We start from the raw sequence: 27,190 nt of genomic DNA on the forward strand, positions 1-27,190 counted from the left end.
TGCAGGAGAATGTGGGCACTGCCAGGATCATTATAAAATACATTTGGGTCAGCTGATAATAAATCTGCTAGAAAAACCATCCACAGAAAGGAAATGGCTGGTGCACAGCAGCAGACTGGGGTGGTCCATCACATGTTCCTGCCTGCACTTCAGGTATCTCAAGGATTGTTTGGAGAAGTTGAGTCCCAAGCCCATCACTAGAAGAGGTATATAGCTAATGGCCATGGTGCCAGGTGGTGTCCTGACCACATGGTCCCAGGGTGGCTTCCGTAGGTTCTACCAGCCTTCTTAGCCTAGTTCTTAAGCCTTTCCGTACATTCTGTGGGTTGCATCACTTCCTTCCACATATTCCTTTTCTGTTTATCATGTCAAAGTCAGTTTTCTTTTCCTTTGTTCACTGCAACCAAGGACCCTGACTGGTGTAATTAACAACAACAACAACAACAAAACAACAACAACAAAGTGAAGCATGTTTGGTTTATAGCCCCAAATAGGCAAGGTCAAGTCTATTGGCCAATGGAATAGCCTGCTCTCCCTCAGAAGACTTCATTCAGTGCCGCTACTGGAGATATTTTCCTGGGTGTTCAGTGAAAAGAATTTTGAAGAAAGAGACACTAGCAAGGAATAAGAAATTTAAATTTTAAGATTTCTTTTCCCATGGAAATAAAGCCACAACAAAAGATAATATCTAGAGTCCTGATTCTTTGAGTTTACTTAAAATCTTGTCCTCAATGCCAAATACCTTTTCCTCCTTTGCCACTTCAACATGGCCTATAGATCAAGTATGTGTGCAGACCACTTGTGTCCTATTGGAGAAAATAACATAAAATATCTGTCACGAGACTGGTGGGACAATGCTATAAATGCTATAATGCAAGCCCACCAGCACAAGTGAAAATTAATGATGCTAGGTGCATCTCTGGATGTGTTGGGTGGAACTCTGGTGATGAGTGGGAGTGAAGGGAAGGTAGCTTCAAGGTTGAAGCCTGTGTGACTGTGGAGGGTGGTGATACCCCTGCAGAGGAGGAACCAGGGAAGGCATGAGAGCCAGAGAAAGACAATGAAGATTTCAGAGGCTAAGCAAGTGGCTGACACAGAACTGGTCAAAATTATTTAGATTAACCATATGGTTGGTACCATCCTATAATATTACTCGTTGGTTTTTATACGATTGTACAACAAATAACAACCCAAAATGTCTGAGATTGCCTGATTGGCAATGATTTGGGGAGGATGAATATAATCATTTGGCTTATATTCTAGCCCTTTCCTCCCATCTCAGTCATTGGTTCTTTCAACGCTTACTGAAATGTCTTCTACATGCCAATGACTGTGTTTTCCTCAAAAGTTTTCCAAACCACGGGAAGAACTGAAAACCTCGTTTTCTCCAATGTTGAGTGGATGTGAGTGGCTCAACTATCAACCTTTTGCTTATAATCTATTTACCAAATTATTTTCTTATGTAATCTTCTAAGATTGACATGTATTTCAGGTTTTGAAGGCTGTCTTTCCACGTACAGTATGGGCTCTGTTAGGAAGCCATTAGAAAAGGAGCATTTTCCCCTTTGATAGCAACTGCACGCAATGAGTAATGTCCTCATGAGCTCTTAATGAACAAAACTACTTTCCAAGCCATGTCTGAAGGGTTGAAGGGCTTGTAAAAATGGTTTGAGAATTCATGGAAACAGCATGAGAAGGGCTTTCTCGGCAAAACTGTGATCAATAAACTACAATGTAAACTTAAGCCATTATAGTGGTGGACAAAAGCTTAGAAAAACCCTTGTGCTAAAGAACACGAGAGAAGTGGGCAGCCTGGGTGGCTCAGCGGTTTAGTGCCTGCCTTCAGCCCAGAGCATGATCCTGGAGATCTGGGATCGAGTCCCACGTCAGGCTCCACGCATGGAGCCTGCTTCTCTCTCTGCCTGTGTCTGTGCCTCTCTCTCTCTGTGTGTGTCTCTCATGAATAAATAAATAAAATCTTAAAAAAAAAAAAGATATCCTGGAGGAAACTACTACTGAAAGGGATCTTGAGTTAAGAGAAAGTGAAGAGCAGGGGGTGGAAATAACAGAACATCAGAGGGAAAAAGAGTCAAGAACTAGCTTCAAAGAAGGCAAAATACATATAAAACTAAGGAAGACAAGCAACTTTCTATGAAACTGAAAGCAAAATGACATGGAAAATTCCGAAATAATACATCTTCAAACACATCATATTATTAGTGAGATGTTCAATGTTTAGAGCTTTGAGTTTTGGAAGCTCATCTCACCCCATCCAGTTTAGAGAATGAAGAGGTGGGCTCTGGAGACCACCCGAACCCAAACTGCAACTTTCTAGAACAACTACCCAGTATTTCAGGTACATAAACAACATTGAGAAATAAAGGAGTAATTCCATTTCTCTAAGAGAAAAAAAGGTTGTTTTGGGGAGAAAGTAGCCCTAAAATGGCATCTATCTGGTAGGTGGCAGCCTATCACTAAGACCTATGTTAGAAGGACTTCAGCTTGAGCAGAATTCACATTCATGCTGTATATGAGAATACTGCCTTCATTAGGTTATTCCACTATGTTTGAACCATCAAAAACACTGGGGAAGAAAAGGATTAGTTTTTCTTTTAACAAAATGAACAAATCCCCAAGTAGACAATTTGCTAGTTTTCTAAAATTGCTTCTTGATTTTATATTTCCTGTTCAAAACAAACTATTCTGACATAATAAGTTGCTTTCTAAAATCATGGTCATCTCATATTTAAAAAATCGCATTTAGAATCAACAAGTTTATATTACAGAAAACTACCATAATGCCCTAATGCAATTCTCTTTGAACGATGGAAGAATTTAATGTGTACATGTGTGTATGTGTTTTACCACCCAGGCAAGGGCTTTTTTTTTTTTTTTTTTTTTTCACTTTAAATGATTTAGTAGTCAGGTAAGTTAACACAAAATAACTCATATGTCCTCTATTTTCTTTTGTTTCTAAGAATTAATTTTCCCACATTAATCATAAAAAGGGAAGATCCTGACTTCCTGTCTTATAGGACTTTTATGCATGGTCAATTTTTCTCTTTCTAGATACTATAACTGGGAAACTCAACAACTCTGCAATTTCCTTCAGTGAAATGTGAAAACCTTCCCTCTCCAGATTGCCTTGTCCCACCTGGCCTTCTCTGTCACATTAAGACTTCTGGTGCTCCCTGTTATCAATCACATTTCCCTCCCTCATTTTCTTCCTCTCTTCTTCTGCTTCTGGTTTTACTGGATACAGAATCACTTTACTTACTGCTTTTCTTTCCTTTACTTATGATGCTCTGTTAGAGACAAAAAGTTTCAAATCATAAACTTTTCCTTTTCTTGTAATATCACTTTACTTGACACTAAAATTCTATGCCCCAACTTGGCTCTTGGTTCCAGATCTACTCATGCTTTAAATCTCTTTTCTAAGGCAATAAAGGAGCCTGGAATGCTCCACCATCTGGCTGAGGTCCAGTCCCCACAGAGAAGGTCTAATTTCTTCCATGAAATCATCCCAGATTTATCAGAGGCCAGCTGTCACCTAAATTCTCCCTAACCTTGACCTTTTTTTGACCAAAACCTAACTATGAACTTATATTTATTACTCCAAATATATATTTGTCCCTTCAATATAATAAGGAAAATGCCATCCACTGATACAGTGGGTTAGAGAACTTACATTTCTGCCAAATGCACTATCTTCAGCTTTATCTCCCATATTGAGACCACTGGATAATGATTAGCTTAGCACTTTCTCCACTTGTGTACTCAAGAATTCGTCTTTATCCATTCTTGCTGTTCCTTTACTAGCAGTTCCAAAACAAACACTTGCCATGAAATAATTTAACCTTACTATCAATCCTTTACAAATACCAGTATCAATAAATACTATATCCCAGATATCACCCATGTAGCTAAAGTAGCCTGGCTACAATTTTATTATTTTATTTTATTTTATTTATTTATTTATTATTATTTTTAAGATTTTATTTATTTATTCATGATAGTCACAGAGAGAGAGAGAAAGAGAGAGAGAGAGAGAGAGAGAGAGAGAGAGGCAGAGACACAGGCAGAGGGAGAAGCAGGCTCCATGCAGGGAGCCCGACGTGGGATTTGATCCCGGGTCTCCAGGATCACGCCCTGGGCTGAAGGCAGGCGCTTAACCGCTGAGCCACCCAGGGATTCCTGGCTACAATTTTAAATGGAGATGTTCTAGAGATCTTTTTTTGAAAAGATTTTATTTATTTATTTGAGAAAGAGAGCAAGCATGAGCAGTGGGGAGGGACAGAGGGAGAGGGAGAAGCAGACTCCCCGCTGAGCAGGGAGCCCGATGACGTGGGGCTTGATCCCAGGACCCCAAGATCACAACCTGAGTCAAAGGCAGACACTGAACTGACTGAGTCACCTGGGCACCCTGTTCTAAAAATCTAATAATCTGGAAATTATTCTTTGGGTGGGAAAAATGCATTTTTTTAGCCTACTGCTTTTTTAGCACACTTAAGGAAAAATGTTAAATTCATTAAACTATCCATCACTCATTACGCACAGATCCTTTCTAGGCTATTTCCAAATGTTTGAATGTGTGGCATCTGTTTTCATTATCAATTCAGCATATGGATATTAAGAACCTATTGCACAAAGCCAAATCCATTCCCCAATTCGATATGAGAGGTGTTTCATTTAATTTTGTTAATTCACTCATTTAAATATTTACTGAATGCTAGGAAAGACAGGAGACAGGTTTCAAGGCTATATTGAAGAGCACTCACTTTCCTCTTATAGCTTCCAGTTTAGAGGGAAAAAACTGATATAAACTATGAAATCACATCAATGTATTTAAAACATATTTTTAAAAACTGTGGCAAAAAAACACATAACAAAATTTATCATCTTAACCCTTTTTCAGTATGTAGTTTAGCAGCATTAACTGTGTTCACACTGTTGGGCAATATATCTCAAATATATTGAGATATATTTAATATATTGCAAAACTGATATATTTAATATATATCAGATATTTAAAATATCAGATATATTTAATATATCAGATATATTTAATATATTGCAAAACTGACACTCTGTTATACCCATTAAACACTACCTCATCTCTCCCCTGGCCTTCTAGCCCCTGGCAACCGCCATTCTACCTTCTATTTCTATAAACTTGACTTTTTTAGGTAGTTCATATGAGTGGAATCATAATGGATTATCCCTTTTGTGCCTGGCTTATTTCATTTAGCATCATAATGTCAAGGCTCATATGTATTACAGCACATGACAGGACTTCTTTCTTTTTGAAGGCTGCATAATATTCCTTTGTATACATAGATTGCCTTTTGGTTACCTATTCACCTGTCAGCAGACATTTGGGTTGTTCCTCTTTCTTAGCTGTTGTGAATACTACTGCTATGAACAAGGTTGTACAAATATCTCTCCAAGAGCCTACTTCCAATTCTTTTGGGTATATACCCAGAAGTGGAATTGCTGGGTCATATGGCAATTATGTGTTTAATTTTTTAAAGTTTATTTATTTAAACAATTTCTACACCCAATGTGGGGCTTGAACTCACAACCCTGAGATCAAGAACTGCATGCTCTACCTACTAAGCTGCCAGGTGCCTCTCTGTGTTTAATTTTTTTGAAGAACTTCCATACTACCTACTGTACCTGGTGTACAGTGATACACCATTTTACAGTCCTACCAACTGTGTACAAGGATTTCACTTTTCTACATTTTCATAACACTTATTATTTTTTTAATAGTGGTCATCCTAATGGGTATAAGGTATTATTTTGTGTACACGTGTAAATTTTTCATTGTGGTTAAGTGCAACAAAAGGAGAGGTAAGTAATGTTAAGGGCACATGTGCTAAGAGGATTTAATTCTGGTCAGGAATGCAAGGAAGGGCACCCTCATGAGGTAATGACTCATGTGGTCTGAAAAGTATATAAACATTAGCTAGGTGGAAGGCAGAGACCAGGCTATTCAGAAGGAGAGAAGTAGGTGCAAAAGCACTGTGAAAGCACTCCAGGAAGTGAGAGACCGGCGGGGATGGAGTGAGGAGTGAGGAACCGTAGGACAGGAGCGGGTCAGGGCTTCACAGGGCCTTGGGAACCAGGTAAACAATCTAGAACTTTATCCTGAAGGCAACAAGAAGCAGAGGAACAACCACATCAGATTTGTGTCCTGAAAGCCTGTTTTGACTATAAGTAGAGCAATGGATCCAGACAGACTGGATGCTAGATAGCTAGTCAGAAGGCTACTGCAATAGTCTAGGCAAAAAATGCTATAGCACCAACTAACTGGATGGGCTAAAAATGGAGAGAGAAAGATATATGTAAGAGATATTTAGGAGGTTAAAATGACAGAGGGCTTGTATTAAGTATCATGATGGAGAAAAGGGGCTTGGAACTCTATAAGGAAAAAAGGACACAGGATTCACATGATCTTAGAAATGACACAATAATCTGGGGTGCCTGGGTGGGTCAGTCAGTAAAGTGGCTGCCTCTGGCTCAAGTCATGATCTCAGGGTCTTCGGATAGAGCCCCACAACAGGTCCTCTGCTTGGTGGGGTCCTGCTTCTCCCTCTGCCACCACTCTGTGTACTTGTGTGTGCTCTTTCTGTCAAATAAATAAATAAAATCTTAAAAAAAAAAAAGAAATGACATACTAATCCTACTTAGAAATTGCCACGTATTGAACAAATTAACCATTTATTAGTAACAGAGCTAATTTATTTTTGGTGCCATAGATTATTATTGCTCAGCTGGTTGCAGTGTGACATAAATGTGACCAGAGTCCTGGATCCTGACCCCTTTTCTCCCACATTCAGGAGGAAATGTCTGGCCAACACTTTGGAAAAACTACTTAAAATCAGACCCACACTTTATAAATCATGGTTTATAAACCCTGCTTAAAGCAATTAATAAGCATAGATTAAGAGCTTGGTTGTCTGAGATTTAATTTTTAGGGAAAGCATTATGTAAGAGCCAAGACCCTTTTAAGAGCAAGCAGCTACAATGAAAGTTAGGTAGTCCCTACCCTGCATGTAGGGAAGGGACTTGATGGACCAAGCTTCTCCCAGGTCCCAATCTTATCTGAGGCTGGGTTTCCTTACATCTTAATCTTACTTGCACTAAAATTGAACTTTGGAAAATAAAGCTGTATTTCCAATTCTTAGTTGGTCAAGAGCTGTGCCGTCCAGTACAGTGGCCACTGGACAGAGGTGGCTCCAGGTCTGATCTGACTTGAGATGTACCATACGTCTAACACACACAGGGGATTTCAAAGATTTAGTACAAAAAAAGAACATAAATTATCTCATTAATAATTTCTTTCAATGTTGGGCTAAGTATATTAATAAAACTAATTTAACTTATGATTTTTTACTTTTTTAATGGAGCCACTAGAAAACTGAATGTTATACATATGTCTCCCATTATGTTTCTATTGGATGGCAGTGCTCAGGACCATTCGACTCTGACATTTTGAATTATTGGCTGTCAAGGGGAAAAGACCTCTCTCAGAAAAACTTCCATTTCTTAACATCTCTGTCTCAAACAATTAGTTCTACCCAAGGCTGTCTTCTTGTTTTTGGTGGGGAAGGAGGTGAGGGAAGCTACACGTAGGCAATATCCCTTGGTGCTCAATGTAGAGACAAAGTAGAAAAGTTCACGAGCTGCTTTTCTGCATCATATGCAGAATGACTGCCGATTTTCCAGAAGGATATGAGAGTTTCATCTTAACTTGACTCAGTCAGTTTTACCTTTTGTGTCTGTGACTTAGCAATTTCTTCATTTTCAGAAGTACTAGAAATCAAACTTCAATGATCTTGAGCAAAAATGGGAATATATCAATTTATACAGCTTCAAGCAGAGCTAGATTCAGCAGTGCACTCAGTGCCATGCTCTCTCAGTTCAGCTTTCCTCTGTGCCCTGTTCATCCCCAGCCAGGCTTTCTTTCTGTGGTGGCCACTGGCAGTTCCAGCCTGACATCATCCCTGTATAACAAACCCAGCAGCAAGGGTGCTTTCCTCTTCCCTTACTAGTTTCTGTAGAATAAAACCCCCAGTGTGGGTCATCATGCCCATTCCTGGATCAGTCACCGTGGTCCATGATATGAATATCCTGGTTGGCTCGTCCTCGGTGGCAGATTCAGACCCCGAGGTGGAGCAGAGGCAGAACCAGCATTGTCTAAACAACACATTCTGGAAAAGGGGGAAGGGATTTAGGGGCCAGAAAAATAGGAAGCGGATGTAGGGCAGGGGATTGGTGGCAAGATGCTCTGGCACCTAGGATGCAAAAGGCATGTTTGCTGCTGCTGAGTCGAGTGGGTGAGACTTGCTCAGAAGTCTACATATTTAAACATGTCCTTCTTTCAGTTTCTATCCTATATTACAATCAGGTTGTGGTAATCAAAAAACTAAAGCAAAACTCATGAATGAATGTGCACTATAGGCACAGACACAGGAAACTTATGTTTCTCTTTTCTCATCTTTAGCCAAAGGAATGCCAAGCACTTAGTATAGCTGGTTAATCTTGGTTCAAAAAGCATATAATCTTGATGGATTCTGATTTTTTTTAAAGATTTTATTCATTTATTCATGATACACACACAGAGGCAGAGACATAGGCAGAGGGAGAAGCAGGCTCCCTGCAGGGAGTTCGATGTAGGACTCCATCCCAGGACCCCGGGATCGCAACCTGAGCTGAAGGCAGACGCTTAACTACTGAGCCACCCAGGTGCCCCGAATTCTGATATTTTGTGATGTCAGTGGCCACAAGCGTAACTGAAGATCTCGCCTACTTTAAATCTTTTCACTATTTTCATCTTCTTAGGTTCTGTCAACAGCAGCTTTATATCACTGTTTATACAAAAGAGGAAAGTCCTGGCCTGCGCTTAATAGCGCGTGGTGATTCTATGGAGTCTAACCTTTCTTGCAAGGTTATCTTTCCTTGCACAAATCCATTATGTCAGGCAGCTCTCCACCTCCTAAATAGAACAAACCTAAAGAACCCTGTTGTCTCTGGGCGGGAGGACAACGCACCCCCAGGATGGTCACCCAGACAAAGCTATTTTCCTCTGCAGATGTCAGGGTAAGTCAACCCCTGCATAGAATCTCTCAACTCCAGTGCCCCACATACACATTTCCACATGTTTGGAGAAAGGAAAAGTTCAAAACCACATCAAATGTACTCTGTGACCACAGAGTATAAATATTACAAACAAACAAAATCAGCATGTAATGTGTACTTTAATTTGCTGACAGATATTTAAAAAAATTAACATCCGAATGAATGGCAAATGCTAACACCACAACAAAACCTTTCACTGAAGAGAAAAATAACTCACAATCAAAGCCGCCTGGTCTCTAATTAGCACACAGCATCCTTGAAACAAGAGGCCAAAATAAAATAAACTGCCAAAAGAAAGAGAACAGTTGTGGTGGGTGGATGTGTGTGTGTGGGGGGGGGGGGGGGGGGGAAGGAGGCAGGAACTAAAACATTAGGCTTTCCATGAAGTACTTAAAAAAAAGACATTGTCTGAAACCTTCTTTCCTGGGGTTCAAGGCCAGAAGATTGCAGCTCAAACTCAGTGTACGTGTATGCTTCTGACTCTATGATCATGTTTTAAAAATTCTACTACACTGCAGGGCAAGTGATTTCAGATGCAACTGAATAAAAGTAAAATTTTAAGGGGATTCAACTGACACCTGGCTTGGACCATGCATCACCCTGGGTGCTCTCTATGGTGACCACGTGTGGGCATCTATACCCCGGAGTCTAGCAGACTTGGCAAGACTCAGCTACTCCATTCCATAGCTTGACCAAAGTGCTGCTGCTTTCTTCCCAAGCCTCTGTACTCTCCTAGGGCTGCTAGGTTATCCGATGAGCTAACACGTGATTCACTGTGTAATTGCCAATGTATAGCAATTTATTCCTGTATTTACAGGAAGGTACATCTGTCTGAGACATAGTTCTCAGTAAACATCACCGACCATTATTCACCTGCCTTGGTTTCTTCAATCTCCCTATTTGTTTAAAAGATTTTATTTATTTGACAGAGCACAAGCAGCTTCAGGCAGAGAAGGAGAGGGAGGAGGCTCCCCGCTGAGCAAGAAGCCCCATGTGGGCTCCATCCCAGGACTCTGGGATCATGATCCAAGCCTAAGGCAGATGCCTAACCAGCTGAGCCATCCAGGTGCCCTTCAATCTCCCTATTAACTCCAAAGTAGATACTATCTACTCCATATACTTGATGAAAAGGAGGCTCAAAATAACACAGTTGCAGACAGTACAAACAATGGACTCAACTTTATGTATTCTTAGGCGTTAGGTTAACAGGGTTCAAATCCCACTTTCAATGTCAGGATTTGAACTGAAGAGAGAGGTTTGATTCTGGTGACCCCAAAACTCAGACTACTTCTGCAGATCCCGTCAGGCTTGGCACAGAAGTAACCAGGAGAAAGTGGTGCTGGCCCCATTCCTGCCTGTGGAAAGAATCTTTAAAAATATACTTTCCCCCTTGTTCAGAAATCAGGGAAAGGCAAACAAAAACAACTTGGCATGACATGAAACAAATACAAAGGCCATGTTCAGGATGGAACTGTTATTCGATGCCTGAATTTTCTGATTTTAGAGCCCAAATATTTATAGGCCTGGGAGAACTCATCTTGATATCTCTGATCAAGGGAAGGTTTGTTTTTCTTTTCATTATCGATAAAGAATTTTTGGTTTTAGTTTCAAATTTTTCCCGGTGTAGAGATTGTCTCTGACAGGAATTAGTGTGTGGCACCTTTAAGGAAGGCAAACATGAGAGGAGGTGGGGGGGGGGGGGGGGGGCCCTGGTCATCACAGGTGATAAGAGTTAACAGATAACAGGAGAAACCAGAGTTTTTCATTTTGCTCATTTTGTTATTTATTCAGATAAAAACGGCATCCAGAAACACAGCAAGTCAATCTTATCATTACACAAAATGTATGAGTTTAAAAGCCAGAATGAAAATCAGGCTTTAGCAAATAATTTGGCCAAATTCAATAAACAAGAAAGCTTGCACAAAGAAGATGCCAGAAAGTTATTTCAAGCCAAGAGGCAAGTCTCTACTGATGGGACTTTCTACCTTATCAGGCTGACCACTTTTCACACAAGCTAGGCCATAGGCCTGTGTACATTATTTGAGGAAAACAGGACCTGCTCTATTCAATGTTGCTGTGTTATTCCAATAAGACAATTCCTACAAGCTTGTGGTATTCATGTTAGATGTTTCTGGGATGTTATTACCTAAAATACTAGTAACTGTGACATTAAAAGTAATTCTTTACCAAATATTTATTTATTTATTTATAATTTAAATTTTACTTAGTTAACATACAGGGCAATATTGGTTTCAGTAGTAGAATTCAGTGATTCATCACTTACATAGAACTCTCAGTGCTCATCACAGCAAGTGCCCTCCTTAATCCCCATCTACCTTCCCCCATCAGCCTTCAATTTGTTCTTTATCGTTAATGTCTTATGGTTTATTTCCCTCTCTACCCCTCTCTACCACTGTGGCAATCCAGTGGTTCCCTTCTCCTATGTTCATCTGTTTTCTTTCTTAAATCTTATATATGAGTGAGATCATAGAATAACTGTCTTTCTCTATCTTATTACACTTGGTATAATACTCTCTAGCTCCATCCACACCATTGCAAATGGCAAGGTTTCATTCTTTTTGATGCTCAAGTAGTATTCCATTGCATATATATATATATATATATAAACCACAGCTTCCTATCCATTCATTAGTCAGTGGACATTTGGGCTCTCTCCCAAGTTTGGCTATTGTTGATAATGATGCTATAAACACCAGGGTGCGTGTATCCCTTCAAATCTGCATTTTTATATCCTTTGGGTCTAAATACATAGTAGTGCAATTGCTGGGTCACAGGGTAGTTCTATTTTTAACTGTTTGAGGAACCTCCACACTGTTTTCCACAATGGCTGCACCAGTTTGCATTCCCACCAGCAGTGCGTGAGGGTTCCCCTTTTTCTGCACCCTCACCAGCATGTTGTTTCCTGGGTTAATTTTAGCCTCTCTTACAGGTGAGGTGGTATCTCATTGTGGTTTTCATTTGCATTTCCCTGATGATGAGTGATGCTGAAGATCTTCTCATATGTCTGTGAGCCATCTGTATGTCTTCTTTGGGAAAATGTCTGTTTATAACTTCTGCCTATTTCTTAACTGGGCTATTTGTTTTTTTTTTTTTTGGGGGGGGGTGTTGGGTTTGATAAGTTCTTTACAGATTTTGGATACTAACCCTTTATCTAATATGTCATTTGCAAATATCTTCTCCCATTCCATAGGCTGCCTTTTAGTTTTGTTGATTATTTCCTTCACTGTGTAGAGTTTTTATTTTGATATAGTCCCAAAAGTTCATTTTTGCTTTTGTTTCCCTTGCCTGGGATGATGTATCTAGTAAGAAGTTGCTACAGCCAAGGTCAAGGAGGTTTCTGCTTATGTTCTCCTCTAGGATTTTGATGGTTTCCTATCTCAAATTTATGTCTTTCATCCATTTTGAATTTATTTTTGTGTATGGTGTAAGAAAGTGGTCCAGTTTCATCCTTTTGCATGTGGCAATCCAGTTTTCCCAGCACCATTTGTTGAAGAGATTGTCTTTTTCCCATTGAATACTCTTTCCTACCTTGTCAAAGATTAGTTGACCATAGAGTTGCGGGTCTGATTCTGGATTATCTCTTCTGTTCTGATCTATGTGTCTTTTTCTGTGCATTACCATACTGTTGATGACTACAGCTTTGTAATATAGCTTGAAATCTGGAATCATGATGCCTCAAGTTTTGTTTCTTTTTCAGGATTGCTTTGGCTACTCAGGGTCTTTTGTGGTTCCCTACAAATTTTAGGATTGTTTTTTCTAGCTCTGTTAAGAATGCTGGTGGTATTTTGATAGGGACTGCATTAAATGTGTAGGTTGCTTTGGGTCGTATAGACATTTTAATGATATACGTCCTTCCAATCCATGAGCATGGAATGTTTTTCCATTTCTTTGTGTCCTCTTTAATTTCTTTCACAAGTGTTCTAAAGTTTTTGGAGATCTTTTACCTCTTTGGTTAGGTTTATTGCTGGGTATCTAACTTTTTTTTTTAACCATATCTTTAAATAAATCTGTAAGTTCCCAACTTTGAATATAGTATAATATAATACTATAGTATAATATAATGTTAACCCTTAAGCTTGTTTTTTTTAAAAGCACCTGTTTCCTTGATTGACTATATGCTGATGACTATAAAAGAAACATCTTAACATCTATGTGTGGGTGGCATATCTTTCCTATGTACTTGCTACTCAGATGACAGGCAGCAAGAAGCATGGGTGTGGGGTCGGGGGGGACTTGAGGCTATTTTCTTTTGGTGGTTCAACAATCACATAAGAGACTTTGGTTGTTTTTTGTTTTTAGATCACATCTTTCATGGCAGCAGCAAGACACTGGAGGTAGCTTCCCTCCATGTAATTGAACAGCTCTGGGCAGCACAGTAGCAACTACATTACACATAAGAGAAGCCCATCTCTTTGATGGACTTCTTTCAGGAGCAAATGGACTTCTGACATAGAAGCCAGTGAATGTCTCCTGTGTCTCCTGAAAGGTTTCTGAATCACTTACTACAGAATCACTGGGATCAAGCTCTCCCCTGGAGTCAGAGATGAAAATGACTTCCCCAAAGGTGCTGGGTCTCTTATACAAGGTCTGGTATTTGACTACATCCTAGGCCCCTTCAGAAAGGGTGGTAGAGGATGGATGTTGGGGGCGAAACAACCATATCTCACACCAGGAAGGTTAACCTGGGCACAAGTCCTCTCCTAACCCTGGTCAGACTTAATCCTACAGAGATGTCCTGGAACCCCCGCTGAGCAAAGATGGTGATCCATGGGGCCATTACTCTCCTCTCTCATCTCCCAGAGCATATGCCACCTGGAAACAAAAACTGCTCTTTTTACATTTGGTGTGGAAAATATCTGGGCCTGAGATCTTACCAAGCTATAAATTCCAGGAGCAAGGAGTCACTTAGGGAAGAAAAGTAGTGGATCCTTTTGACCAACGATGGCCAAGCAGCAACCACTCCTCTTTCTGTGTACTTTTAGTCCATTGGGATTTGTACTGTATACACAAGGGTGAGTATAAAATTCAAATGTAAACCCATTCCTGTCTTTAGGATTAAAAAAAAAAAAAAAGCCTGTCATATGCCAGAAACTGGCTGGAGCCTAGAGCTTGGCACTGCAGACTGAGTTAGCAGTTTGTAGGCTTTGAAGTGAAAGTTTTTTCCTCTCTTTTTTACTAGCAATGAAAAGAACGTTAAAGGAAAAACACCAAAGTTGATGAGGAATATTTTTCCATGGTGAACGATGTAATGTCTTTCAGTAGAATTCTCTATTTAGAAAGCTAGGTGCCTTCAAGCAGTCACTGGTGTAGATACCTGCCATGTCTTACATAACCACTGCCCAGAGGACATAAATCATCTGTGAATATTTTCAATATACCATCTTCTCCTAGAACACCCTGCATGACTCAAACACTGCGATAGGGTAATATTTTAGGTGTTTTGGAGCAGTGGTTCTCAAACATTAAAGGGAGGAATAGCTTGGAGGTTTATTAAACTTTCAGAGGCTGGGGCTATGTACCCAGGGACTGTGGTTCTGTGTGTGTGTGTGTGTGTGTGTGTGTGTGTATTGCAAGAATATATTCTCTGGGTGGGGAGAAGGTTGTTTTCTAACAAGCAACCCAGATGACTCAGATGCAGGTAGGTCACTGGACCTTACTGAGAAACAGCATATCTAGAACCTATACAATGTTAAAATTCTTGGCCAAAAGAATTAGGAATTGAAGTCACAATATTTCTATTTGTAAAAGTTCAAAAATAATTGGTTACTCCACGAAAAAGATCAGGCGTGTTTTCTATTTCCCTCAGGTTTTCTTATTATATCTGAAACACATCCTCTGAGATAATTGGGGGGGGGGTAATATTATCCTGACTTTGCTGATAAGGAAATTAACATAGATTAAGCAATTTACCAAAGGTTACAAAGCTAGTTGGGTCAGGTCTCTAGACTTTTACACAGACTTCAAATGAGATGGCATCCCTTCAGATACTCAAGTCAAAAAGCCTTGAGAAATATGTGAAGAAAATATAAATATGTTTCCCGATCTAGTTTAGATAGTTTTCCTCATCTCTCTAATTGAAAGCTCTCCTTCAGCAGGCAACTCTAAGCTAAATGAAGTTTCTAATTTTCTACCTTCAAGCATTGGCTCTGGGGACCCATTATGGAGATCCTTGTAACCCATGGTTATGCTATTGGGAGAAAGAAAAATATATGGTCCCCTATGGAAAAACATCAGCACATATTTTCCCTGGTAGGGGACTTTGGCATTAACCAGGATTGACACAACTTGAGTTTTTAATTCACTTTAGATCTAGCTTGGACCTAGAAAAATGAAAAAACAGGTGTCCCTTAAAATCCCACCAATGTTGCATACTTTCAGGAGAGGAAGTACACAGACTTCTTTGATTTCAGAAACTTCCATTGGGACATCTTGGCTCACTGTCTGGTTGGGTTTTGTGTATCATATCATGAGGTGTTGGAGGGAAGATAAAGACTCTTTGACAGTGGAAAATCACTCTCATCTAGAGCCTTCTCCTCCTGTGCCCTGGAGGGAAAACCTGCCTTCTCCTTCTTGAGAAAGAGTCCAGATATAATGGATGAGACAAAAAAAGACATATTTAACCAAATCCGTTAAGAAACCCTAGCAGAAACAATGCATCTTTTTAACAGTTGAAGATGTTATGAATAGACAGAATGTTTTGTGTGGGGAGTCTGTCTCGGGCTCCCAAGTGAGAAATGCCGTTTGCCATTAGACACTAGTTTAATTCTAAAGCTCCTAAGGACTGTGTTCATTTGCCAACATCCTACTGCTCTGTGAACTACAAAAAATGATTTATATGAATCACTGGAAACATCCAATAACAACAACAACAACAAGAAAAATAGTCTTTTCCCAGAGTACCCCTCACTCCTAAGCATTCACCAACTGTCTCAGCTTGGGCTGCTGTAGCAAAATGCCATAGACTGGGTGGCTTATCAGTCATGGACATTCATTTCTCATGGTTCTGGAGGCTGGGCATCTGAGATCAGGGTGCTGCCATGGTCTGGTAATGGCAAGGACCCTCTTTCAGGTGCAGACATCTAACTTTTCATTGTTATCTTCAACATGGCAAAAAATGAGGGAGCCAGCTCTCTAGCCCCTTCTTATAAGGGCACAAATCCTCTTGATGACCTAATTACTTCTCAAAGGCCCTACTTCCAAATACCATCACACTGGGGCTTAGGGATTCAACACATGAATTTGAGGTGAGGACATAAACACTGAGTTCATAATGCCAACCTAAACCAAAGGGATGACCATGGCTTGGGCAGGTTTTCAACAGTATCCCAAGAAGCCCTGTTATTGCCTGTACCTGAGCCCAGCTCCCATCTTTCTTTACAATAGCCTGTAATTCCTCCTAAGGCAGAAGGAAGTCTTTGGGAGACCTCAGGCTAGTTTTGGCCATTCTCCATGTAAGGACTTCTTCAAAAATGTTTAAAGAATGAATGAACCACTGGGCCGCAGACACCGGGTGAAAGAATGTTCGGTTGGTTCTGACATTGTTTTCTGATATCCTGTCCCCACTAAGAGGTCTCCTTTGGAGGAAGACTAGTGATAATAAACAGCTCTTTACACGGAGACAGCAGAATACCCACTTGGAAGTCCTGGGAGTATTAACTATATTAATCATCTCATTCAACGTCTAATGAGAACCTCAGTCTCAGTCAGCTATTTTCGATTTCAAAACACCATTTGCCTCGTGCAAACCAACCAACCAAACAAAAAAGTCAGAATGACAGGGAATATGTAAAAAATAAAAAAATTTTATACCAAAGTGAAATATGACTTGATATTACCATTTCTTTGCTTTGGGATGGGATGGTAGGAATACCTTGTTAAATGTGTTCAAAAAGTCCCCAACCACAGAAACTTCACCATTAAGCTGAACCCTAACACCCCACGGACCGGCATCCAACCTGGATAGTGAATATGTGGCACCTTAGTAGTGTCTGCCTTGCAGATGTGGCCTGTCTGCACTTGGCAAGTGACTTCTCACTTGGAGTGAGAGTCAGAGACCTGCCTCGCTCGCGCACCATTGAATTAGAGCTGCTGCTGCTGCAAATGCACACAGAGGGTGCACACTAGAGCATCTCTCTATTGAGGGCCCCAGGAGGGGTCCTGTTGGCCAGTCACACACGGACTGATTCCATTCTGCCGGCTGTCACTCTCCTCTCATGTAAAAAACTGACTGCAGTAGGATTTTTTTTTTCTTTTCCGGGCAAAGTGAGCTCGGTAGCTCGCTGGGAAGCCCCGGGGCCCTCGGAGAAGAGCAGCTCTGGCTCTGGCTCATCCAGGCAAGGAGGCAGGAGGTGCTGTTTCCTTCAAGACTGGCTCACCTCCCTCCCTCCGTGTTTAATCACGAGCATTTCCGAGATGCACTGGGTAGCCTGCTGTAGGACCTCTTGGGCCTTGGAGTGGGAGAGTGGGACAAGCCCTCCCAGAAATGAGACGATTCCTCTTTGATGGACAACACGATGAGGGCCACTCTTCCAAGGGCAGGCTCTCCACTTTGATGGGAATCACTATTGCTTTAAAATAGAACTGATTTCTTTAAATGCTCCACAATCTTCTCAACTCATTCAGTGCACTGTAATCTCCTCTATCACCTGCGTTTAGAAAGGAACTGCAAAGTGTGTTATGGGTTTGTCCTCATTCCTTCCAGACTGTAGATGCATCAGGGGACACACCTGTCTGCTTCTGCAGACATGGGTGTGTCTGTCCTGCCCAGCACCCATGCTTGAGGAGGTCCAGGACACCCTGGGCTATGTCAGCTACTGATTTGCCAAGGGAAAAAGGCAAGAAGTGCCACCCCTGGATTGTCTCACATGACACAGCTGCTGCACATATATTTAGAGTTGGGAAGGCCCAGAAGTTTGGGCTTATTTCTGCAGAGTAAGTGAGGCTAAGGTGATAGCCAGATGTGCCATGCACAGGCCCATCCCCCCAAAAATACGCATTTCTAGAGCAACAACACCATAGGAAGCCCCTGACCCATAGACCTTCTCTTCTTATTTTTGGTTCTGTTCCATAGTATGAGTGTCCTCATGCAAATGGGGGTGGGTATATAGATACAAACATACAATTGGCCCAATGCATGTCCTTGCAACTAGCTGCCCTTTGGGCCAAGGGTGCTCACAAAGGCCTGAATCTGGGGCAGAGGACCAGGAAGGCCTGGGAAATGGGCTTTTGTGGCTATTGGGGAAGGAAATTTAAGATCCTAAGAATCCAGCAAAGGGACTAGAAGGAGGGTTCTGGCTCTTTGTACCATGGGCTTCTCATCTTGTGAAGAGAAACATACCCAGCCAAGGATGGCCAGCTCAGGGGCCTCCAAAGCACAGAGCCTGGGGCAGCCACTTCCCAGGTTCTTAGGACAGTGCTGGCTATGGGCAGACCCCAAAATAGGGGTCTTTGGGGTAGGCCTACAGTGTTTGGGCCTGCATAGCTTCATTTGTAAATTGAGATGGTTTGGAACCTGGGACTGTCAAACTCCTCCCCAGATCCAATAGGGGTTTCAAAGATCCAGTTTGTCACTATTGATAGCTCAGTCTCAAGCACTGGATAAAGATAATACAAAAGAAAAGAAAATACTAAAAAAATTCAAATGAGTATATCGGTCTTCAGTCTCAGCCTCTCTAGCTCAAGTGATAAATAATGAGATAGTCTGGTTAATTAATGATCTGGTTAATAGAGTTGTTAGATTTATCTTTCATAGGTGACTAATTATCAGAGCATAATACACTTAACCTCACAACCACCATCAACAGTCAACAGTCATTGGACTGTGAAAAATTCAAACATCTCCAGTTTTCCAAGGGCCATGAAACCACCTGTATGCAACAGAACTGTGTGTAATTAACATATAATTCATTATGGAAATATGGATGTACCAGGTAGGTCAGACGATTTAAATTGATAATATCCAATAGTTAAAATTTCAAATGCCATGTCTGAGGACAAGACAACCTCTTCCAGGTGTTTTGATTTGGTCTGTTTCCCTCCTGATGAATTTTGATGGAAGCAGGCCACACCAACCACTCCTGAAGTTCATTTGGTGTCATGAGACAGGGAAAGCCCACTCACAGTTAGTAGCACTGACCTGTCCTTTCATATCTGGAGCAATGGGAATGGTGGGCCAGATGGTTGAGTAGACGCCAAAAAACACCAGCCAGATCAGCATGCTTCCCCAGACAGCCAGATGACTGAACTGCAAAGGAAACACACACTCAGGTGGGGCTTCTCTGCTAGTACAGGAAAGCCACCTGAACTCCACCTGCAGCAGAATCCCTGTGGCCAGGCCACTTTTCTTTATGGGAATATTTTGACTAGTCACCAGCCATTGGAAGGTTCCATCTTGTAATTATCTTGTCTCAAAATGTTACACGATGAATTCAAAGAACTGGTGGCTGCAAACTACCCTGAAGATCCAGGTGCTTTCACCACAGCTGACCTTCTAGATCCACCCCACAGTTTTAGCCAGCCCCTTGCTGTTCCTCACCAGTGTTTGCTCTAACCTGGAGCTATGTTTCCTGAAAGCAGTAAGAATGCACTGAATGGACAGAAAGAACAAGATGTTCTTACTTATTGAGACTTTAATTATTACTTTCATTTTCCAAAGAACTTTTTTTTTACAAATCTGGGCTGGATATTACATCTTAACAATCCTTTAAAAATCTGCTGAATTGCTGGCTTTTTCTTCTTTGCCCTCTTAATATGATGACCTTTGACTTCTTCCTTTCTTTCGCACTCTATGATATAATCTATCATCAAGGTCTTTCAGCTTTTTAAAAATAATACCTCTGGGTTCTGACCATTTCTCACTACCTCCTCCTGTAACAGTCCAGGCCAAGCCACCATCACCTCTCCTCTGGATTAATTGCCATTGTCACTTAATGGATTCCCTATTTCCACATTCATCTCCAGCCTTCTCCCTCACCTTCCCTGCATAGATTTAGGATCCTATTTAAGCAGCAGTGATAGACAAAAACGAAACATGGGTTATGACCCTGAAATGTGGCAAATCACCAAAATGTCTAAAATTGGGGAATAATTAAATGATGGGATACTGGTCAAACTTAATACTCCTTCATCATGAACAAAGATTTTGTAGTTGTATACTTTAAGGTATGGAAAAATGGGAAAATGTTCATGATATATTTTTTTGTTGTTGTTCATGATATATTTTTAACTGAAAAAAGGATCACAAAACTATATGTTCTGAAATGCACTATCTTCTTAAAAATACACACATGGAGCAAAGTCTGTAATGTTAAAAGCATTAACGGTAACTGTCTCTTGTCTATCAAGTTATGGAAATTAAATATTCTCCCTTTTGTCCTTCTGTATTTTCCGTGTGTATGTGTGTGTGTGTGTGTGTTTTACAACATGTGTATACATTTGAAATGAGAGGACTGTTAATAGCTTAGAGCTGTTAGTAAGTGCCAAGCAAATGAATCATCAGAAAGTTTTGGATTGCAAATTTGCCCTGATGAAGATCAAATGACAATTTTTACATGCAAAATTTAAATGAGATAGCTACATAGTGCTGATTGGTTTCCCAAGGCTGAAAAAGATTCATGCTATCAAAATATCTATAGTGGATAAAGAAACGATTCCAGAGAAAACTTACTTTAGTCCAAGCTGTGGTCTCCAAACCAGCTTTCAGACACACAGTGACAACAACATACTGTGAAAACAAACAGGAATTGGGGAAAATGTATTATCCTTGGTGACTTATTTTTACTTTCCAGGAGAAATCATAAGTCTCCCTCCAGAGGCAGTGGGAGTTACTTTTGTGCTTTTCTTAGCTTGGAAAGAATTGGGGAAAATCACCTTCTTCAGTGTTGCTTTTTTCACAGGTAGATGTGAAACTGTCATTTGAAGAATGGGGTGATCTATCTGGTAATCAATCACCTGTCCAGAGATCTGGACTCTGCAAAATCTCTGCTAGGGAATGAGGGTAAGCATTTCACAACCATTTTGAGCTTTAAGGTATCTACACTATATAGTTTAAAGATTTAAAACAAATAATATGAAGGAAGACCTTATATAAAAGGTTTCCAGAGGCAGAGCCCACACATATGCCACTTAAGAATGGTTCCGTAAAAAGAGAGATAAACTTACCGTGTAAACAATATTTCCAACAAATAAATAGTCTGTGGCATGGCCACTGGCCAACGGAGTATCTGAAAAACAAAGAAGTTATTACTAACTTCTGGGGAAGAGCACTGTAACCTGTTTTGTTCAGAACATGAAAGCAGAACTTTAGAAACATTTATCAAATTGTAGGGGAATTTCAAAAATTGCATTATCTGTCATTCTAATGCCTCTTCTTTCTAACTGAATTTTTTCATCTTATATTTTCTCTAAATGAAGCAAACAAACAAAATCAGGTTTCCAACAAACTGAACCAAACACTTAAACTGTATTGAAATTTACATTTTTATAAAGATTAGTTTAAACAAAGAGAAGAGTAAGAACATAATAATCTATCCTTATTAATAACAATATTAGACTTTTTCTGAGTGTTCTTTTACTATTTACTATTTATTTTGCAAACTGGAACTACAGGCTAATAAAAGAAGGTAACTACATGAATACAAATCAATTCATAATTATTGAACTCAAAATACGGGGGGATATTCATTATTCACGTTCTCATATGCAACTGCAAGAACTTCTGAAGTCTACAAATTGAGAGAATGCAAACAATCTAATGTGAGACATCTAGAAAATACAAACTAGGATTTTGAAGCTTTAATTTTATCTTTTCCACTTTTTTCTTTTTAAGGATGATTATTACAATGTATAAAACAATCACTAAGGCTGAGCTTTAATAGAATTGCCTAACTTCCATCAACTAGCCTGCTGTGAAAAGTCTGATTATTATCTTGAGGGATCAGAGCCTGTTTTGATATCAGGAATGGTTTCTTTAGATGACACTGCTAATCTCCTTTTATAATCAAATTTAGATTTGTGGCCTACAGGCCAAGAATTATATGGATTTTTGTGTTCGAATTTCCAACCCAGTAGCTGCCATACATACATATTTGGCCTGACTGATTTACCCATTTGCTTGTTGAAGAATCTGACTCTTAACTAAAGATTCAAGATCTGTTTAGTTTTCTAAAACACCAAAATGACCATGTAGCATGATAGGCAGAATCTGGTCATTGTTGGGCCATAGACTGAGCTCCAGGGCATGGCCTTTCTCCTGATTCTAGTAGGTAAATTTGTGACTATAAGGAAAGATGAACTGCAAAGGAAGGAACATTACAGGCTGTATTAGTTATATACCTAATGGGACTGCTGTTGGGGAACATAAGAGTTATCCAAGGAGAACAGAGAGAGATGGCCACTGACTTACAAAGGAATGATCTCGAAGCATAGGGAAGAGACTTGAAAATCCGGCAGAATGTCATTAAACGGGAAGGAGGGAAAAAGTTCAAAATGCCTATTATTCTATTCTTGAGCAATAAAGAAGAATTAAATATTGAAACATGCTATAACATGGGTGCACCTTGAGAAACTTGGGCTAAATGAAACAAATCAATCACAAAAGCCCATCTTTTGTGATTCCCATTGTAGAATTCTACTTCTTGAGCTGTTCAGAATAGGCAAACCTACAGAGGAAGAAAGTAGACTTGTGATGGTCAGGAACTGGGAAATTTTTTTGGTGGGGGGGAAATGGGAAGTAACTGCTCATAGTTATGGGGTTTCTTTTGGGGGGCAATGAAAATGCTCAAACACTGATTAAGGTGACAGTTGCACAATTACATGAATATATTAAAAACCACAGAATCATACCTTTTAAATGAGTGCATTGTAGGGTATGTGAATTATGTATTGATAAAACTGCTATAAAAAAATTCAGTTCCTCAGTCACACTTAGTCACATTTCAAATGTTCAATGGCTACAGGTGGCTAGCGACTACTGTATGGGACAGCACCGATACAGAACATCTCCACTGTCACAGAAAGTTCTACTGGACATTGCAGGCCAGAGTGGCTATGTTGGAAGTGGAAAGAAGTGATAGGAATTGGCACATATTTTGAAGGTAGAGATGATAGGATTTAGGATTTGGATGTGGGGTGGAAAAGAACATGAGGAATCAATGGTAATTTAAAGTTTTTTCCTGAGTACCTACCTAGGTCAACAGTGATAGCATTTACCTGATTCTGGTCATATTAATACAGGAATACTGATTAAAAGAGTGACACTAAAACTTGGTACCGAGTGGTCAACACTTTAAATTCACAATTGGAAAAACAGATAAGGAAGAAGCATGATGCTATTAAGAGAGGAACAAAAGTATACTGAGAAAAATTAGGTGGTAAGAAGGACTCAAGTTGGTGGGGAAAAAATCCCAGCAATGAGCGTTAGAAGACTGTATTCCAGCCCTGTCCTCTGGTTCCAGCTCTGCCATTATTTAGTTCCTTAAAATGTTTGGTTCTAAGTCTTTTCCCACATCTATAAGATGGGGATTTTATTAGGTAAAATGACTAAATTATCACCAAAGTTCCTCTAAGACAGAAAATTCTAAGACTACAAGGTCTGCTCTCTTCACTGCTACATCAGGGTGTGTAGTGGTAGAAATCAGAAAGTTTCAGATCTTTTTTTTGTTCACTTTAGCTCAGGGTGGATTTCCTAGTCTCAGCCCATGTTCACAGATGAAGAACAATGAGCTGAGTGCCCTGAAGTTCTATGTACACTAAGCCCCAACAGAGTCTAGAGTCAGTGCTGACCAGATGTTAGAGTTAGAAGGGGTATGAGATCAAACTGAAAATCAAAGTTTACAATCATGACCTGACAATTTTTGAATATCTTTTTAGTACTAATATTTCTAATGTTGGCTGATGCACATACAAAAACATACCTGCATACTTTAGATAAGAAAACTAGGGCAGGGATCCCTGGGTGGCGCAGCGGTTTAGTGCCTGCCTTTGGCCCAGGGCGCGATCCTGGAGACCCGGGATCGAATCCCACGTCGGGCTCCTGGTGCATGGAGCCTGCTTCTCCCTCTGCCTATGTCTCTGTCTCTCTCTCTCTGTGTCTCTCATGAATAAATAAAATCTTAAAAAAAAAAAAAAGGTACTCCTTTGAAATGTCAAAACCTAATGAGGTGAGAGTTATGGAGGTCAGAAAATTAGATTTCTGTGACCACAGAGGAAATAAGTACAGTGCACAGACCTGAGAAACAGTAGCAACCTCCATAACCTGAGTTAGGGTGGGCACTTCATCAGTCCTGAGGATCTCAACTTAGTCACTACTGACACTTTTCCTGATTATTCTTTGTTGTGAGGGACTGTCCTGCGGATTGTCAGATGCTTGGCGCACCCCTGCCTCCACCCAGCAGATGCTAGGACTACCCACTCTCCAGGTGTGACAACGAAAACCTTCTCCAGACATGGCCAAATGTCTCCCAGGGGTCAAATTGCCTGGTGTGAGAACCAAAGCAATGATAGAAAGACAAAAGAGGAACTGGAAATATATAAGTATACAGAAAACACCCTGAAGGGAAAGTGTCTAACATACCAGGGAACCCTCTTCTCTCTGGTCAGACTAGGAGAGGACGAGGCAACACCTAGCTGTCCCACCATGGACACATGGAACAGCACCAGGCTTTAGCACAAAGTGAGGCAACCCCCAAGGCCAGATGGCCTTTAGGAGTGGGCCAACTCTGGGATTACCTGTGGGCCTCTGAGAGCTCACCCAGGACGACAGGACCTCCATAGGGACCCTTAAGACTGCTGAACACTCTGCAGGCAACTTGGCGTGGAGAGAAAGCAGAGAAGACTAAAAGACATTTTCCAACTGTAGCTTCTAGGGTTTTCTAATGCATTAATTTCCACCTTGTCAAGAGAGTAAAATTAAAATGCTCACTGGCATTTTACTCTGGTATTTAATATATGATGATTACACTTGTGGTCATCTGAATTCGCTTAAAATAACTTTTAGAGAAGACAGGATCAACCTTTTATTTCTGTTCATCGTTTTGGAAGGATAACTCAGACTGCATTCTTGTTTTCTGCTGAGGAAAGAGTACCTCCTGCCCCACTCCAAACTAATACCATCAGGAAAGAAATTATTCCATGAAGGAGAAATCCCTAAACCAACTTGGGACCGCCAAAAGCCTCAAAAAGATAGCATCCCTTATACAAGTCACAAATCCTCACTCTGCACGCCTTGTTGGGGAAATACCCATGGAGTGGATTGCTCTCTTGCGGGTTATATTTCATCTGTGTTAAAAGCGAATACTTGTGGGCATCGTCTTTGTTAAATCTTGCCAATAACATACTACTGAAGAAAAGATGAGAAAGTCCTAAGAAAACATTTGTGAATGAATGTATCAATGGGCTATAGCTTGCTGGTAGTTCAAATATGGAAAAGCCCATTTAGACTGTCCAGTGTTTTCCTGAAGCATGCTGCTGACAAATGACTTCTTCCCACTTTGCCTAAACTTACTAGCACTGTTAGGAATCCAACAACCCACTAAGGAAAACATCTTTTCTATAGTTGAGCTGTTTTTATTTTAATCAGATATTTAAAATTGCAAGTGATTTTTTAATTTTTTTTTGAAAGGGAAAAAGTAACCCTCAAACCCAGATGATTGGTCGAGTTCCCTCAGCCAGCTTTCAGAATATTATTTGATCACCATCTGTCTAAATGAGAGTGAGAACATTGCTACACACAAAGCAGTATGGGGTGGTATAGACAGCTATTTGGGAGGAACGGAAAGAGGAAATCAGCTTGCATAAAGGCATGGAGGGGGACCCCCGCCCAGCCAGGTGGAGGGGTGAGCAAGGTGGAGTGGGACCATGGTGGTGTATGCTAGAATGGTGAGGGGGCAGGGGCCAAACCAGGCAAGGCTCTCTAAAGGTCCTTCATAAGAGAGAACCGTCAAAAATGCAGGTGGAGAGATATGATCTCACCAAACCTTTGTTTTCCTATCTTAACCAGCATGATGCTGAGCACTTCCTAACAGCAACCCGTCATTAGCACACAAAGGCTTAAATAAGCAAGGAGAGAGGTAAGGATTAAGCTGCCTATTGCACTAGAACAGCTGGCCCTTAACTGAACTAGGACCAGTCAGCCTTTTGCAAATTGAGAATCAGATTCACCCAGATGAAAGATGAGATGAGAGAGGAGGGCATGCATCTTCCCAAAGTCTACAGGAAGGTTTCCATAGAGTGAAGAACCTAAAAGAGTAGGAAATATTCCCCATCTACTTTGATAAAACAGAGTCACATTTAGAATGATTTTACTGTGGCTTCATGTGATGTAAAACCCAATATAATGATGGTGTTTACTATATCATCAAAAGTGTTAAATTGACTGTCCCAGGTCATCAGCTCATTCTTTTAGAGGCCCACGTAACGCTAGGGTTTCAGAATCCACTGACCCACAGCAGCGGATGACACTGTTCTTCCAGACTTAAATTATTTGCAAGATCTGGTTGGATACAGGGGCCAGCACAAAGCAGGATTAGCCAAATGTGGTTTAAAAATAGTCACTAAAACAGATGATTGTGAACAACTGGGACAAAACCACACGGACCCTCCACATTAGTAGTGACAGTCCAAAAATGCTGCATGAAAAAAACCTCTCTGAAAATATTTGTGGGAAAACCCACGATTTGTAAGGAAAGTATGTCTCATTTTCTGAGCAGACGGAATGATCAAGGAACTTACTTCAGAATATTCCAACGGGCTAGGTTGGTGACATTTTATAAAGATGCCATTTCAATTAAATGCTCATTAAAAGCATTACATCATGACCCAGCTAAACCACATAAATGCATCCAGAAATGGCTCTGACAGAAAGCAAAATCTGAAGAAAAAGATATAGCATGGTATGGTACAGTCAGAGAAGACAGGATTTAATAATCAAGAAAACAGATGGGGTGAACTTATGTGGGCATTTTTAATGAAGTAAAAATCCATGGAACACCTGAATTACAAATCACAGGCACCTCACTCACATATGACT

General features: G+C 40.4%; 1 protein-coding gene across 16 annotated transcripts in view; it reads right to left on the reverse strand.

The window, feature by feature from the left end:
• Positions 1 to 27,190, reverse strand: part of ATP8A2 (ATPase phospholipid transporting 8A2) — a 569,987-nt gene that overhangs the window by 127,999 nt on the left and 414,798 nt on the right. For 15 of the 16 annotated variants that reach the window (XM_025462677.3, XM_035717600.2, XM_025462679.3 and 12 more), the window contains 3 exons: positions 21,325 to 21,386; positions 20,831 to 20,887; positions 19,301 to 19,408 (listed from right to left, as the gene is read on the reverse strand). In XM_025462677.3, the coding sequence (XP_025318462.1) occupies positions 19,301 to 19,408; positions 20,831 to 20,887; positions 21,325 to 21,386 (227 nt within the window). Of the gene's footprint in view, positions 1 to 6,520; positions 6,632 to 19,300; positions 19,409 to 20,830; positions 20,888 to 21,324; positions 21,387 to 27,190 lie in introns of those variants that run through there. The other variant, XM_025462681.3, reaches the window with a different exon arrangement.

Source organism: Canis lupus, chromosome 25 (genome assembly GCF_003254725.2).
Source record: "Canis lupus dingo isolate Sandy chromosome 25, ASM325472v2, whole genome shotgun sequence".
NCBI lineage: Eukaryota > Metazoa > Chordata > Mammalia > Carnivora > Canidae > Canis > Canis lupus.